Here is an 18466-nt window from a genome sequence, read left to right on the forward strand (position 1 = left end):
ATTGCATTGTGACATCTGAAAGACACTAGATACATTGTGGGCAAACCTGCTGCTTGAAGTGCTGAACGTTCAAATTGTCCACCTTGGCTCAACTATAGAATGAGTTGCCAGGAGAAGGGGTAGAAGCTGGTGCAATTACAGCATTTAAAAGACATCTGGATGGGTATATAAATAGGAAAGGTTTAGAGGGATATGGGCCAAGTGCTGGCAAATGGGACTAGATTAGGTTAGGATTTCTGGTCGGCATGGATGAATTAGACCAAAGGGTCTGTTTCTGTGCTGTACATCTCTCTGACTCTAAATTGTGAGAAGTTAGGGCTTCCAACAAGTGATCGATGATACTCTGCAATTTTAAGAACCCAAAATTGAATATGGAAGATAAGGTCCTCATCAAACTCTATCTGTCCCTTGCAGGCAATAAGGAATCTGACCATATCATCAGGATACTCTTGAACTGATACCTTAAACTAGAACGAAGAGGATTCTATAAATTGGTGCCCAAGGTTCAAATAGCATCATCCAGCTTTGACAAGCAAAGTTACATGAAAGCTGAATTCTCTCAGCCTCAGATGTTGGTATTGAGCTGCAACTCAATCTGTGTTTCTCTGGAAGTTTCCAGAACTACTTTATACACATAAGCACCCATCTGGTGAATGGAGCAATTGTGGGGCAAAGGAAATTCTCCAAACAATCTCCAAAGTATATAAGCAAAGGGAAGGAAGTTAACTGTTGACAGAAAGTGTGTGAACGTGTTCTTTTCTCTTCCATACCATATCAAGAACTGTGAAACTGGTCAAAGGACTGCAGCAAAAACTAGTGCAGTTTGATTTGTAACTTGTGCAAGTTCCAAAGCCATGGGAATTCCAGTTGCTATCTATCCAACCTGAATTTTTCATCCTCCTTTTCCTGGTCCTCACTGTGTACGGATCTGAAAGGGTTAATACTAAGGAGTGACATAAGCAATACCTACTGTGGTATTGTTACAGAAGGCAGTTGAAGGAAGCTCATGTGCAATTATGTACCTTTGGGAGCTCCATGAAAGGAAAAATATTCATCCTCCAGTAAAGAACACAAATGGGAACCATGACAACTTATGGTCAGGCACAAATGCAGCTCAAAGATTCAATTAATTATCCAAAAATGTTATTCAAAAATAGATTCATCACATGTGAGGGCAAGAGAATAAACAATGTCATTTTATTAGTATGATACTTTAATTCCACAGATGCACCACAAAAGGAAAGAGGACATATGTTAGCATGCTGTGTGAGTGTGCAGACAGTAGCAGATCACTATGGTGCCACAATAGAAAGCAGTCTGTTGCCCATAAATTCCATGAAGTCTGCTACTGAGAAGTCAAAGTTGAAGTGAACCTTTATCCTGTTGACACAGAACAAGGTTACCAATCTCTTTTTCACCTACTCCATAAGTGACCTTCATGCCAAACATTTGGAGGGTGTGCTCTTTGTAACACCTAAGGTGTTAGGTTGAATGAATCAGCAGTGTGGGTTCCCTGCTGATGGTTGCATGCAACTATCTCCCTTGCAGAAAATGAAGACAAACCTTTGAGCTGTAGCAGGTGGAACAATTATTAAACATTACCAAGAGAAGGGGCTCATGCATGTTAACTACAGTTATCTGTTGCCTTTTTTAGGATTATACTGCTACACGTTCAGATCCATTAGTTAAAACAGTAGAAAGATGATACTTGAAATATTTAGAGTCAGTCTGTAAAACGTGAATTTGTAACTTATGGAAACTACCAGACATATTTCTAAGAAAAGACCCATAAGGGAAAATATTTTGAGTTATCAGGGTGATGGAAAAAGAACAGTGGATCACAACATGTGCTGTGAATTAAGGAGCCTCCATAACTTGTGGCTCTGGTCCTTGAGCACAAATATAATTTATGTAAATGAATCCTCTGTCATTTATGATCCAGGGGAGCAAATATTATCTTATTAACGTTTGCGTGGAATGATATAACAAATAAAGCAATAAACAGTTTGACTCTGATCCTAACAAAAGTAAAACTGTAACCAAAGGAATGGCAGTCCTGTCAGAGTTAAAGAACACCTATATGAGTAAAATAAAAGTCAAAAATCTAGCGTATCTATCTCACCTCAAAGTGCCACACATGCATCTGATTTGCTAAAAGAATATTTGATCAAAGAAAACCTCAGATTACAAACAGGATCTGGACCAGATGGGCCAATGGGCTGAGAAGTGGCAGATGGAGTTTAATTCAGATAAATGCGAGGAGCTGCATTTTGGGAAAGCAAATCTTAGCAGGACCTATACACTTAATTGTAAGGTTCTAGGGAGTGTAGCTGAACAAAAAGACCTTGGAGTGCAGGTTCATAACTCCTTGAAAGTGGAGTCACAGGTAGATAGGATAGTGAAGAAGGCGCTTGGTATGCTTTACTTTATTGGTCAGAGTATTGAGTACAGGAGTTGGGAGGTCATGTTGCGGCTGCACAGCCCACTGTTGGAATATTGCGTGCAATTCTGGTCTCCTTTCTATCGGAAAGATGTTGTGAAACTTAAAAGGGTTCAGAGAAGATTTCTAAGGATGTTGCCAGGGTTGGAGGATTTGAGCTATAGGGAGAGGCTGAACAGGCTGGGGCTGTTTTCCCTGGAGTGTCGGAGGCTGAGGGGTGACCTTATAGAGGTTTACAAAATTAACAGGGGCATGGATAGGGTAAATAGGCAAAGTCTTTTCCCTGGAGTCGGGGAGTCCAGAACTAGAGGGCATAGGTTTAGGGTGAGAGGGGAAAGATACAAAAGAGACCTATGGGGTAACTTTTTCACACAGAGGGTGGTACATGTATGGAATGAGCTGCCAGAGGATGTGGTGGAGGCTGGTACAATTGCAACATTTAAAAGACATTTGGATAGGTATATGAATAGGAAGGGTAGGAGGGATATGGGCCAGGTGCTGGCAGGTGGGACTAGATTGTGTTGGGATTTCTGGTCGACATGGACGGGTTGGACCGAAGGGTCTGTTTCCATGCTGTACATCTCTATGACTCTATACTTTGCGCTTTCCCACCTATCTAACATACTTTTATTTGGGATATCAGATTAAATCTGCAAACTGCATTTATACCTGCTGCTTAGATTGCGATGATTTCCATTTGTGTTTCCCATTGGACAATGAAAGCAGCACTGTACTTTGCTTTCAAGGAGCCCACATAGATGCATAAATGCACAGAAACGCCATCGGTTATCTTATACACTCTTGATAAATTAGCTTTATAATTGTCAGCTTCCTAAAATCTGTTAAGCTCATTTGAAAATGTAAGATTTAACACAGAAAAAAAAAGTCCATTCATATTTTCTGCCACAATTGTGCCAATTGCAGAAAATCTTTTCCTAATTTTGTCACATGGCAGATTAGAAAAGTTTTATTCAAAGCCATATAACATGGAGTTCATTGAATATTATTTTATGTCACAATTCAGTTTCTCCCTCTCTGGCGCTTACAACAATGATGGCTGGGTATTCGGGTACATTGCAAAACATTGGATGAGAAAAAAAACAGCCCATTTTTCAGTAGGACCCCAAGAATGACTTTCCTATCAGATTAAGCAGTGTATCCTTTTTATAGATACTGAAGCTAAATGTTCCCAATATACCAAAAAAAAATCACAGTATTGTGCTTTTGTATGATTACATGAATTTTAAGCTTCATCCCACTCTAAAGAGTTATTCACGAAGACATGTAGTTAGATTCATGCCATGATATCAAAATGTAATATTCATCTATCAATCTTCCACAATACCATGTAAACTACAGAAAACTGTTTTTCTTTCTTTTTAATGTTCAAATACATAATGTTGTTCTATCTATAGCTATGAGAATATTGTGGTTGTATCACATTAAGATCCTCCTCAATTCTATAAAAAATGTTCCTCAAAAGCCAGGAAAGTAATAAAATATGTTAAGGCAAGCTTTATTGAACAGTCGAGTTATGCAAGAATGAAACAATAAGAATGTAACAAGGTTACCACTGAGCTTCTTAACTTCCTTGACACAGAATTTGAATGTTGCAACAACAAAGTGCAGGAAAGTTACAGGTGGAACAAAGTTTCCTTCAATGCCTTTTGATCTTATCTAACGAGTAATCACATTATATACAGTGATAACAATCACTGTATAATGGAGAAACCTCCCAGATATGAATTGATAATTGAAAGACAATGGATCAGTGTAGGACCAGGGAGAAAATTCACAGGCCCTGACAGTTGTCCTATATTTGAGCCCCTTGCCCTCCTTCCTCTGCCTCGACATTAATCCCCCCACCCTCTCTCTTCAACTATGTGTGCTTTTTGTACTGCTTTCAAGGTTCACCAATCAATTCATCAAACAAATACTTTAAATCCTCATAAAATGATAATATCATCCAATAAATCTCCAGCACAGGTGATTAGCGATATAATGGATGTTAATTTGTGTTCAACCTGAGGACAAAACTATTGAACAAACCAGAAAGTGCAAATTTTACTTGAACAGCATTGTACAACTTTGTTAATCTGACAAAAATATCTCATTAGCTTAGCACAGACAGCAAGACTGATTTTGTTGACAACCAACTTAATACGTTCAGCATATTGCACCATATATACACAGTAACAATAAATTTAGGGAAAGATTCAATACCAGTACTGAAAGGTCACCATAGTCCCAGAGGGCACAGGGGTGCTGTCTCATTAGAGAGAGACAACTGATTGTGGTTAAAGCTGAGGGTCACCACACCTCAGGAGAGGGGAGAGATTGAGACGAAGCGTCCTTCATGGTAACCTCAGCCAATGTGAGAATTGAATTTATGCGTTTACCTTACCTCTGCAATGCAAAACAGCCATTCAGCCGACCCCCACCAGTATTTAGCAGATCAACTTCACAAGATCTAGAAGACTTTCTCCTGCCTCATGTATTATACACATGGGTATGATTTGGGAGTAGATGGAAATGAAGATTTCAAAACACAAACAAATCAACCATGATCTTAACAAATGAATTCCAGAGCCATTTGGAGGGGCCAAACAGTCTGTGTCTGCTGCTGTTTCATATGTTCATATGCAATTGACACTCAATCACCTATTTATCTACATCCTTTGGCAACAGTAAACTGAAAGGCAACAAGTGTCAGTAAAACCAACTTTTTATAAAATCAGAACCATTCAAAGCTAGGTATTCAACTCTGAATGTAGGCTGCTTAATGACGAGAATTCCTTTTGATGACAATTACTCAGGCAACTAGACCTCCCACCCCAGCCCACAGTTTTTGGCACCATTTACAGGCCATTCTCCCAGGACCTTGGTCAATGTAGTTGCCTGTTGCTGGCTAGTTTAGCAAAAGATCTGATTGCCTTAATCAATTATCCTGTCATGAGTTAATATCAGAATTAACATTGTAACCAGGTCCTCCCATTGTTGTTACCAGTCTCTGTTTATATTAACTGACCATCGACTCTGTATGCTGATTATTTTACTTGTTACAAATCAATAATAGTTGCTCTGCAAAAGGTAACTTGTAATTCTTTTCCTCACTATAATTGAACATGGGCTGTGTATACAGTACGTAGAGGGAATTTTAAAAGTGAAGCCTGGTTTGTAAAAGGAATACTTCCAGTATGTATGACATCAATGCTACCAGGATTTTCACACACTTTGCTCAGATTTGGAAAATACACACGTGGAAAAATGCATCTGTGAGATTGAAAGTGAAAGATAACATCTGCTGGGAGGGGAAGGCACATTGATGTCAAGACTTTGTGTCAGGTGACATTGTAGAGTGTGTTCCCTGTTGACTGGGTGTTCCAAGTGACATTGTCAAGCAATAACAGTTCAGGGTTTCTGTCAGTAAGGAACCTAAAAATAACTACACCTCCCCAAACACTACCAAACATTTCAATGAATCAAGAAAAAGTGTAAATAATGATTTCAGACTGCAACTGAGCTGAACACTAATCTATTAATATCTTTCATTCCTCCAGAAATAGCACTCAGAGTTAATTGGCATTTTGCATCATCGGCATTGCACTACACTGCCTCGTATGATTTCAGTGGTAGAAAGCTGCAGTCACTTGGAAAATATTACTTCCAGTTATCATTCTGATTTCCTGTGGGTTGTACCAGAAAAACTCGATGTTTACAGTCCCAGGTTTACTCTGTGGGGGAGAGCAGTAACTGAGCACTGCAGCCACTCTCACATTAGCAGAATAATTAATTGGCTCAGACAGAAAGAATTGACTTCAATTGACCTTTATTCACTGTTCTCCTTTGAAAGTGTACAAAAGACACAGCCACGTGGACACTAATGGTGTCACTGTGCTCTCCAGAGGTGGTCTGCTTCCCGCCGAAATAGCAACCTTATAAAAGCTTCAATAGGCCTCGTGACTGACCAAGCCAATCATAATCATATTCTGTTAAGATATTGTACGGATAACGTTTTTTCAAGAACAGGATTTTTTGTTAAAACAAAAAAGAAAAAATGCGCAAACTTTCAAGCTGTTATTTTAAATGGCAATGAAACATGATACAAAAGTAATTCACACAGTACTCAGTCAACTGTTGAACACATTCTTACAATGACCTAATTTCTGCAGTCAGTATGCTCCCTCCTTTCTACTTTGAGATCTGTAAGGGCACCTTTTTTTTTAAGTTAAGAAATATACACATCTTATGTGCATCATCCATGTGCTTTGAAGACAAACTGTTAAACTTCAGGTTCTCATGGATAAATATCATTTCACAAATTTGATTTTACACTGAAACTGTATTGGCTCTCTTCAATGGATGAGAAAGACTTGATGGCACATTTCCAAGATGAGCAGATGATTTCCTCCAGTGTTTTTCTTAACCAATGTCTGTCGATTAGCATCATTAAAATCGCTTAATTGATCATTTATGATAGAAGCAGAAATTGCTGAAGAAACTCAGCAGGTCTGGCAGCATCTACAGAGAGAGAACGGGTTTAACATTTCAAGTCCAATGACTGCTACCTTTTAAATGTTATGATTAATACATGATCATTTCAGGACAATGAATCCCAACAGTGTTTCCAGTTCTGAAAAATGGTCTCTGGACTGGCAACATTAACCCTGCTTTCTCTCTCACAGATGTTGCCAGACCTGCTGAGTTTCTCCAGCAATATCTGTTTTCGTTTTACCTTTCCAGCATTCACAGTTCTTGTTTTTTGTTTAATTGATTTTTTTTTAGATATTTTAGGTGTTGGAGGTGATTTCCTCGAATTCCAGGAGCAGCAATTATGTTTTATATACTGTTACATTGTTTTGGAACTTTGAGGAAAAATGTCAAAGGGAGAAAGACAGACAAAAGGCATGGTCAGTGAGGGAGAGAGAATCTGCACAGTTAGTGCCTTTGCTTTTTGAGTTCATATTTCTGGACATTGGAGTGTATCTAGGGAAAAAATTAACAAACAGCAAAATTCACAGCTGACCTTGGAGGATCCTTTGTGAGAGAGCTCACAGCACTGAAACAGATAAGTGAAAAGGCATCTGGATGGGTATATGAATAGGAAGAGTTTAGAGGGATGTTGGTCAAGTGCTCGAAAATAGGACTAAATTAGGTTATGATATCTGGTCAGCATGGACGAGTTGGTCCTGAAGAGTCTGTTTCTGTGCTATATGCCTTTATGACTCTATGCCTCTCTTTATCTCTTTCCTGTTTTTGTGAGATACACAAATTGGCTGCCGTGTTTCCTAAACTGCAACAGAGAGTGTCCTTCCAAACTACTTTATTGATCTGATGCTCTTGGCCCTCCTAAAAAGATGGTATCCAAATGCATATTGTTTTTCTTTTGGGGTTAGAAAGGAAATTCCAGTCAGTGATATTTACTGAAATTTAAACAAACGCTACATCCAAAATGACTGGCTTCAAATTGCAGTAATCACATTTTCAAGTCTTTGCTTTTCTTTCTTCCCATTATTTGATGATAAAAAGTTTTAACAATGTTCCACAGAGGGGATTATAGCTGGAGACTAAATTTAACATGTTTTTAAGCATCTCAAGAAAAGCTTGGACTGAGTTCAAGTTCTATCAGAATATTAAATAGGCTGTTACCTTTTAGATGTTATGATTAATACGTGATCAATTCAGTAGATTAAATTCCAACAGCTTTTCCAGCAGCATATCACTTATTTCCATTCATTTTGCTGGAATTTTTGACACTTGCTATTCCTCCCTGCCACTAACCTTGCTACTGGAAAGATTCATTGGAGGTTAATTAAATCCATCATCAAAACAACGAGAAGCCAATGAGGCATATAATCACTGAAATAGTAAATTAAATGATGCAATTGTTTTCCCTTCCATCATTCAACGGGAGGGCAGGGGCTGTATTATCAATGCAGCTGACTGTATTGTTTCACAACTGGCGGTGGGAGCTTCCAGCCCCCAGAGAATCTGGATGCATGTGGTCATAAACCAGATTTTAATTTGCACAAACAGAGGGGATTAAACTGTATCAGCTCCAGGGTCCTACAAGGCTTCATTATCTGGAAAGATGACACTGTTAAAGAATAAAAGAGAGGTTATTCCCAGCTGGAATTAACAGCACCACCTATTTGAGATGTAAATTAATACAAACAGGGCAACTGAGTGGAACAGAAAAGCCGGGGCTTTGATCTAATTTGCCAAAGCACTGAGTATAATTAAAACATACGCGGAATGAATGTAGTTATCTTGCATTTTTAATAGGCCATAGCGTCATTAATGTAATTAATAATAACATGTTTAAAAGTAACTGCTGCTGTCAGTGTGAGCATGTGTCTGAATAGCAGCAACTGGCAGCTGTGGGTTTCAGCTGGCATGGTTTGACATAGAGAGATAGTGGTACCAGTAGCGCTCGTCACTGATCGGGGAGCCTGGCGCTAGATGCTGCCACACCTGCCATTCATCACACAGTCGACACTGATGATGATTGATGGGGGTTTGGAAGCTCCAAGCTTTTGCTTGCCAGGGACTGGCTGTGACTCTTGCACTGTCACCAGCTGTGCCTTGTTGCCAGGCTTTTCGGAGATGAGACTCATTTCTCTCAAGCTTTATCTTAATCAGCCTGTCATATTCTCAAAATTAATTAAGACATTGTGAAAGGAGTCACTGAGCCAGCTCTATTTTGAATGTTCATCAATATAAAAAAAGACAGGAAAGATATTTTAAGTATAAAACATGATATCATGCATGTCAATGCTGGTTAGGATAGGACACTGCAAACATCACTTTCCTCTCTGCTGGGTCACAAGTACCAATTATAAAAAGTCGGTTTTTGTTTTTTTAAAATAAATCCTATTAGTCATTGAACCGAAATGTAACCACACGCCCTGGCACTTTAGCACTGTATTACTAAGTCTATGCAGTCCTATTATCGTGAGTAGATCATGTGATAAAACCCTTCAAATATCACAAGAGACAAGTGTTGCAGGTCCATTGTGCAGGTTAGCAAGAGCACTCTGGCAGCTTGTTACCTTTTTGCTTCTGACGCACTGATTCCTTGATTCGTGTTTTATAATTTGTTTTCCTTTCTTTTCAAAGGTCAAGGTTTTTTTTTGCCAAAAGCCCTCAAAACCGATACTGGGCCACATATTCTCAATGTTTGTGCAGTCATTATGTTTTTATCCAAAAGTGAAAGGATTAAAATTAATCAAGACATCAAACCGTTCAATCATTGTCCAGCAAACAGGTATTAATTATAGTTTGGTGTCAATCTATTTCTGGTCAACTGCAGCTTATTGCTGTGCTAATTGATCCTTCTTAAAGAATAATGGTTATTCAAAAGTCTTATGTTGTGCTAATTGATTCTTCTGACAATAACCGCAGATCTGTGGAAATACATGATTCCAGTTTGGTTTGCTTATCCTTTACACATTTATCTCTGACAGGTCTCTTTTTTTTTGTTTGTCTTACTTTTAAAACTAAGTACTGGAATGCTGTTCCTTCCAGAATCACAGAATGTCCTACTTTCTGTTTGCTGGTGCATTGGTTTAACTAACATCTGTTTCCAGATGAAATCGGGTGGGCTCTGGCTGTATCCATCCTTAGAGCTCTCCTCTTATCCCACGTCTTTGTTCCCAATTTCATGCTATCAGAGAGGCCGCATGTTTTCCTCAGCCAAGTTGTCAGAGGCATAAAAGCTGAGGAGCAGGGTCACATTTAGAGGGATGGGCATGAAAAATTGGTAAAATGTATCAGAAGCCCACCCACTGGATGGTTGCTTAGAGCAGCTTGAATTTAGATTGAACAATCCCACTTTTAAATTCATTTCTAGAGACAATCACACAAACTTAAACTGTCGAATTCTCACTTAAAAATAAGAACTGTCAGAACAGTATTTCTTTTGCAGTATTTCTTGGCTACAAGTGTTACAACATAAAAGAACCCTAGCACTTGTTCAAATTTGTGTTGTTCACCACATTCGATTTTCTTTGCAAATTTTTTTTTTGCAATTATTACCCAAATTTAATCTCTTTGAAACAAATTACCGAGATGATAATTTTGAGTATGTGGAATTTAGTTGATGTTACTGCTCTTTTCACCTAAGTTTTTTGTTGATGAAAAGAAACAGCTTTTGGATTTCTTTATTCTACTTTTCAATATCCACAAGAGCAATTTAAAAAAAAAGATTCTGAATTAGCAGAAGCAATGTCACCCCAAAATGAGGTGAGGCAGTTTGACAAACATTGTAGGGAATTATTAAATATACCATACTGACGAAATTCATGCATTGCTGAAAACTAGAAAGGAAGTGTTATAGGCGTCATTAGAATTTCTTTTGGTGGCCGAATTGGAAAGACTGCTCTGCTGAAGAAATGGAGAGCTTTATCCTTCACTTCATGGACGTGTCATGCATTTTGTATGTTAAACAGTCTCATGGACATCTGTCATGATTGGTTTTAATCTGCTAGCTAAAAGTCTGGATTTAATCTTGCATTACACCTCTTTGTACTGCAGTCAGTAAGTGACAGTACTGCCATGAAACAATGACTGTACTCATTCCATCCAATATGCCATGTGGTAAACCCTTTTGCTGGACCAGTTCTTTAGAAAAGAATACAAAACAATGAAGCATCTGGTGGGCTTTTCCTGTTTCTAAGTTTTTTTGTTAGTAATTCTACTCACCCAGGCTGCACATTTCTCCCTTGATGCTACTCACCGAGACAGGGTGTGTCAACCTAGTGGTGAGAGGTCAACAGGCCAAAGTGATGAATTTTTATGCTGCTGTTTCTTGTGTTTCTGCTCAGTCACAATTTTCTACTGGCTGTGCTCATGCTGAAAGGAATCACAGTGAGCAATTTGTCCTTCTGAGCGGGGAATTGGATGGCAGATGAGTTAAAAAGTGGAAATCACATTGAGCAGAAGAATACACAAATGTCTTCCTGTGGAGAAACAGAATACTGCTGTCAGAGCTTAACACAAGAAGTCCATTGGAGATTTGTGGTCCTCAGTCATACTGAATTGACAAATGAATTTAATAGCACTTTTTAAATATTGGAAAAGAATAGCATATTAACAGGCATAGAGTAGATTTGAAGATATATTCCAGATGTGCAACTCAAAAATACACTATCTTGATGTCTCATCTATACAAACTCATTCATTCATTCAAATTAGTGTGCCTTTATAATGTCAACTATTAGAAAACTGATAATCTGATTTCTTGTTTAAGTTTATCTTCACTGAAACATTTTATTTATTTGACATCCAGCCTGGGCTGCAGTGAGTTTGCAGAGTGGTGCTGCAATGTGTGATCTATTTTTCTATGCAGCTGGCCATTTTCCTTTGATCTCATGTGGGTTTTTAAGTTTTCAAGTGGTCATTCTGCAACCTCTCTGCATTTCAATGCCTCCTTGAATATTCTTGATTCCTTGATTCAACATATTATTCTAGAAATAAATTAAGTCTTTAGCATAGTTTTGCGCACTGTTTATTATTTTTCTGGGTAAGCTGGAATTGTCATTGATCTCCTGAAAGGTTAAGGCTCTTTATAAACTTTAATGATAGTGAAATATATATTTGCTGGAAGAATTCTCATTTCACCTATCCTATAACAATTACTTTATAACTCAGCTTAAAATGCAGTTTTTTTTCAAAACTTGCTTTGTTTTCAGAAATGTTGCTTGTGGAGTCTCTATTTCAATGTGTTATTAATACATTGGTTTAAACATTTAAAAATGTAAATGACCTACATAAATATGTTTCTTAGAAAAGGAAATCTATTACCATTCTGATTACATATAGGGAAAAACACAAGCTGACATCTTTTAGATAGTTTTTGTATATTTTCAAGATGTTTACGTTTATGCCAGTAGATACTTATTTTTTTCTCTTCAGAAAATTACTCCAGAAAACAATGAGGATCCAAACATCCTCCGCAATTATCAACCACAATGTCTTTTGTATTAATAATAACGCTTTGTGAAACCTTTGATAGAGAGGAACAAACACTAAAATCTTTTTGTCTGTTTGATTTTTGATGTATAATCCAGTATTTTAAAGGTAGATTTGGAGGAAAACAGGCTGTAAATGGAAATGAAGCTACTCTGAGATTATTTTTGAAATTAGTTAGTTCAGAACGCGTAAGAGGAATGGATTATTTATTTTGATCAGTAGTGTAGCAGATTTTTGCTAATCAGAGAAGCATTAAATCGGTTTGATACTGAGGCAGTCCAGATTCTCAGGAGATGCTTTAAAAACATGACTTTGTTGAATTGTGCCTGCTTGGAGGTTGGTACAATGACTTTTGACAGTGACAGTAACTCTGCCTTGTCCTTTGCAGTCCTTTTTACCCATTCACTTAGGAAAGCAGCTTAAGCGCACTTAAGTGCATTAGCATTTGGATGCTTGGACCATATTGACCCTTGATTGGAAGGTTTAAATGACTGAAAGATGGACCGATTTGTTAGGGCTTTAGAAAACTAGAGGTTTCTGCTTTGGTTTGTTCTGGTACTTGTTCTGATGTGGTGCAGTATTTAAAGGCGACCAGGCTGATTTGTGACATACGAGTCTAAAGGGCTCTTTAGTTTGATGTGATTAACTAATCTGTGCTTTGAATTTAAAACTCTGAGTCAGTTGTGTTCAGTATGGGAACCAGCTCTTCTGTGGATTATGTCAGTCAAACACAGATGGTAAACTGTTCCCTGACCAAAAGGGGAAAAAAAGGGCAGTGAGGAATAATTTGGTTTGAGTGTGCAGTGGTGTGTGGCCAGGATCATTTTTGCATACTATAATTTTGAAGAACATTGTGCAGCATTGATTGGATATTGATGTATTTTAATGGCTTCATCACACACTGGCAGTATTTGATTTTTGTTCATATTTTAGTGTTTTATCAACTTGACAGTGCAATGAACAAGTTGCCCAGCAGCAATTTAGTGGTAGGAAATTGTTCAGTGTTCATCTTATGTTTGGCCATGATCGAGCCCGTGTTGGTAGCCATTAGAATTTACTGTATTCTGTTATTACTGCATTCTATGGTGTACCATAGCCTTAGGAATAACTGATTCCTATTCCTTCATTGTAAATGAAAATTTCAATTAAACCACCCCTTCTTTATCTATCAATTACTTACTTTTGGATCTAAAAGCACGACATGACATTTATTCAAACATGATACTGTTCTGAAAAGGTGAAAGTTTTATTTTTATGCTTAAAATGCTGAGCATGACTTATTTTTTAAAAATTACTAAGAAACGACAGGAATTGCCGGGGACTGTATGAATGTACCATCACTTATTTAAGCCTGTAATTATCCTTACAGTCCAAGTTTTCTGTCATTATTGTTTCACCAAACTAGAAATTAAGTAGTTCCAGTCATCCAACAATTTCGCAAAGACTGGCAATGGTAGAAATAGAGGAGTCTACCAATAACAAGAAGACTTTAAGTCCCTTGGGACTACAAGAACCTTTCAAACTCCACCCCATAAAAGCTTTGTCCTTGAATGGCAAGATTTTCATACTTTGTTTAACTGGTATTGAAGTTTCTTGCTGTTAAAAAAAAAAGTTTTGAAAGCACTTCCTTTGAGCAAAACAGTGTGGATATGGCTGGAGTTTAATCTATTGTGTACAGTTCTTCTATAGGATTTTAGTGCACAGCCACATGAAATAATATATTGCAAGTGAATTCATTTATTGGCAGTACACCTTTGTGGGTATGGACATTCATTACACTTTGTTTTTTTTGGGGTGTGTGTGTGTGTGTGTGTGTGTGTGTGTGTGTGTGTATTTGTGCGTTTTCTCCATGGATCCACAGTTTGTGACACCGCAATTATTTGGCCTCCACGATAACTCTGCCATGTGTGTAACAAGGCCTAGGTACCAGTAGGGTGGAATATCTGGTAAGCTTGTTGCAGACGTTGAAGTTTCCATCACTTCATACAAGATAACCAGTGCAGACCCAAGCCATTGGGGAGCAGGGCGTGGGAGTGCTGTCAGCTGGGCGATTTAATATTTCAGGTTTAAACAGATAGGTCAGAACACTCGTCAAAGATGAGATCCGTACTTGGCAAATGTTTAAAACAGGTACTAGGCCCCTCTTATGTTGAGCACAAGCTCCTGTTTTCAGTACACTAGCAAGAACTGGTGCAGGATTCCGAAGCAGCCGATAGCAAAATGTAAGTTTCTTTTTAAATTGTTTCCACAGAAGGAGTGGGACAGTTCTCCTCCAGTTCCTCAATATACTGATCATCCCTCTATAGAGACAGCTCTATTTCTCCTGCTGGTACTTATCTTCTTGTCACTTCTTTCAAAAACAAACTGCCCCAAAATGTGTAATTCACAGATGGGTAAGCTCACTGTGGAGTGATTACAACTGAAGTTATATTTGTTGCACACTCTTGGGTCTCACAACCCCAGTTGGGGACACATGTGACTAGTGTAGGACCATGCATGCATGCAACCACAACTACTTGTTCCCTTGCACAAACCACACACAAAATCCAAAAGCATGTGAAGTAATTTAATATTCTGGTTCACAAAACTGATGTGAGCGTATTCTTAAACCTTTTTGAATTGTTAGATGATTTAAACTGAAATCTTTCCAGCTGAATAAATATATGCGTTGTTGCCACTGTATTTAAACTTTATAATTCCAAATGAATCTATGACTTCTACAATTTACTTAAAAAAATCAATTGTCATGCAGTAAAATAAAGTCTGTGAGGCCAATGATGTTTCATAACATTGCTTTTGGTCACTCCATACTAAATCTTGAAAAGTATCAGGAAGCTCAAACTGACTTAATATTGTTGTTGCACTTCCTTTACCAAGTCTTGTTTTACTGTTTTATAGACACTCTGTGCATCAGCAACAATGCAAACTATCCGAGCAGCAGACACCAATCAAATAAATAAGTTAATTTTCCGTGAATCAAAGAACGATCGGAAGGTATGCTTTTATTGCAGTGAAAACATTTGTTATGATCCCTTGTTCTATATGATGTGTAAATGGAATTTCACTGTTTTTTGACTTTATTAAAGGTGGTGCTCCAACTAGAAAAGAAGCTTTTTGACTACTTTAACCAAGATGTATTTCGGCAAAACAATGGCGTTGAGGTGAGTATTACCACTTTCAATGTTGTAAAGACTACTGTATTTTTGGATTGTGGACTAAAATAGGGAGAACTTGCTGCTTTAAACCAAGGAAACTATGTAAAATAATACTTGCAGTTTGCAAACCAAGTTATTAAAAGACATTGTGAGTTGTATCCATAATGTTGCCTTATTCAAGTAGTGAAGAACATCACAAACAATGGTGTGTGGTCATGACAATTTTGCCCAGATACATAATGTTGATTTGATTTTGTAATAGGATTAGTTGTTGTGGGCTTAGGAGGGATCAGGATAGCAACAGCCACTCATTGGTTGTCTGGCAGGAGGCCACGTCCTTTGGTGTTGACAAAACAGCAGAAAATATCCAGCCCGTGAAGAGAAATAATTCATCCCTCTCTCTCCCATTTGTGTGGAAAACTAAAATAAATATTCCCATGTCTATCCACTTTCCTTCACATTTTCTCTGAAAGTTGCTTTCGCTGCAAATACCCCCTTTCATCGAAAGTTGAAAATCTCCTTTCAGTGGCATGGAAAGGGCAAATCCATAACCAGGTTACTGAGGGAAGTGAGAGAGGGAATAGCTGGGGTCTTAACAGATGTCCTTGCAGCATCTTTGAACACAGGTGAGGTCCTGGAGGACTGGATAATTGCTAATTTTGTCCCCTTGTTTAAGTAGGGTAGCAGGGGTAATCCAGGTAATTATAGACCGGTGAGCCTGGCGTCAGTGGTAGGGAAATTGCTGGAGAAGATACTGAGGGATAGGATCTATTTACATTTGGAAGGAAATGGGCTTATCAGTGATTGACAGCATGGTTTTGTGCAGGGAAGGTCATGCCTTACCAACTTAGTAGAATTCTTTGACGAGGTGACAAGGTTGATTGATGAGGGAAGGGCTGTAGATGTCATATACATGGACTTTGCTAAGGTGTTTGATAAGGTTCCCCATGGTAGGCTGATGGAGAAAGTGAAGTCGCATGGGGTCCAGGGTGTACTAGCTAGATGGATAGGGAACTGGCTGGGTAACAGGAGACAGAGAGGAGTAGTGGAAGGGAGTTTCTCAAAATGGAGAACTGTGACCAGTGATGTTCCACAGGGATCCGTGTTGGGATCACTGTTGTTTGTGATATACATAAATGATCTGGAGGAAGGTATAGGTGGTCTGATTAGCAAGTTTCCAGATGACACTAAAATTGGTGGAATAGCAGATAGTGAAGGGGACTGTCAGAGAATGCAGTCAAAATTGTGGTGCTGGAAAAGCACAGCAGGTCAGACAGCATCCAAGGAGCAGGAGTGTCGATGTTTTGAGCATAACCTCTTCATCAGGAGAGGTGGGGTGGGGGGGCAAGGGGACTGACAGATAATTGGGTGGGAGCTGGGGCTGGGGGGAAGGTATCTAGGAATGCAATAGTTAGATAAAGGTGTCAGGGAATGCAGCAGAATATAGATAGATTGGAGAGTTGGAGGGAGAAATGGCAGATGGAGTTAAATCCAGGCAAGTGCGAGGTGATGCATTTTGGAAGATCCAATTCTAAAGCAAACTATTTGGTAAATGGAAAAGCTCTGGGGAAAATTGATGTACACAGAGATCTGGGTGTTCAGGTCCATTGTACCCTGAAGGTGGCAACACAGGTTGATATAGTGGTCATGAAGGCATATGGCATGCTTTTCCTTCATTGGATGGGGTATTGAGTACAAGAGTTGGCAGGTCATGTTACTATTGTATGGGATTTTGGCTTGGCTAAATTTGGAATGATGCATAGGATTCTGGTCACCACGTTACCAGAAGGATGTGGATGCTTTGGAGAGGGTACAGAACAGGTTCACCAGGATGTTGCTTTGTATGGGGGGAACTAGCTATAAAGAGAGGTTGAGTCGAGTAGGATTATTTTCATTAGAAAGGTGGAGGTTGAGAGGGACCTGATTGAAGTCTGCAAAATCATTAGAGGTATAGACAGCGGGGATAGCAAGAAACTTTTTTTCCCAGAGTGGAGGACTCAATTGCTAGGGGTCGTGAGTTCAAGGTGAGAAGGGAAAAATTTAAGGGAAATATGCTTGGAAAGTTCTGTACGCAGAGGGTTGTGGGTATCTGGAATGCATTGCCAGCGGAGGTGGTAGAGGTGGGAATGATAACTTCATTTAAGATGTATCTTGACAGGTACATGAATGGGCAGGGAGCAGAGGGATACAGCTCCTTGGAAAATAGGCAACAGGTTGAGCTAGAGGATCTGGATCGGTGAAAGTTGGAGCATCGACGGACCTGTTCCTGTGCTGTAATCTTCTTTGTTCTTTGTTCAATAAATTAAAGTCTGAGAATCAGTATACCCAAAACCAAGTAACATTAGCAAAGAACTGGAAGGAGTCTAAAGAAAACCAAACAAAAAAACTCATCAGCATCTGTGATCCGGATTGGTGCCAGATCTATGCTTCACTGACTTTCTTTATTTTCATCATCCACAATACCTTTGCCTTGTCCTGTCCTTTAGTGTGTCTGTTAGTATGTGTATATGAATTTTAAGAAAGGGGCAGAGTTTAAGTTCTGCATTAGCAATTTAATGATTATTTTTTGCCATTGGTATTTTCTTGCTAATAGAAAACACCAGGTGTGCGTAGTATTTTAACTTGAATGAGTTAGTGAGGATAAACTTGACCAATGCAATGGTTTAATCATTTTTTCACAGTTGTGATGGTTGTGGAAATAGTGTGACTTGATTTCAAGCCCAGTGAGCAATGACAGTGTGTTACAGCATTGTCAATCCTAGAAGCATCCATTAATTCTCTATGCGTGTAAGCGGTCAAGTAAATTTGTGTTTGTTTTCTGAAATTTAATTGGTTTGTTGTATTCTTCCAGGGCTACATCTGTCCAGCTCAACAAAGTATCAATATGTGTACATTTATT

The 18466-nt window shown here is 38.6% G+C and overlaps 1 protein-coding gene across 2 annotated transcripts in view; it reads left to right on the forward strand.

Moving 5' to 3' along the window:
* LOC140463542 (inositol polyphosphate-5-phosphatase A-like) overlaps positions 1 to 18466 on the forward strand; it is a 528804-nt gene that overhangs the window by 448308 nt on the left and 62030 nt on the right. For both annotated transcript variants that reach the window (XM_072557674.1, XM_072557675.1), the window contains exons 10-11: positions 15311 to 15406; positions 15499 to 15573. In XM_072557674.1, the coding sequence (XP_072413775.1) occupies positions 15311 to 15406; positions 15499 to 15573 (171 nt within the window). The remainder of the gene's footprint in view (positions 1 to 15310; positions 15407 to 15498; positions 15574 to 18466) is intronic.

The sequence above is a fragment of the Chiloscyllium punctatum genome, chromosome 38, assembly GCF_047496795.1.
Source record: "Chiloscyllium punctatum isolate Juve2018m chromosome 38, sChiPun1.3, whole genome shotgun sequence".
In the NCBI taxonomy this organism is placed as follows: Eukaryota; Metazoa; Chordata; class Chondrichthyes; order Orectolobiformes; family Hemiscylliidae; genus Chiloscyllium; species Chiloscyllium punctatum.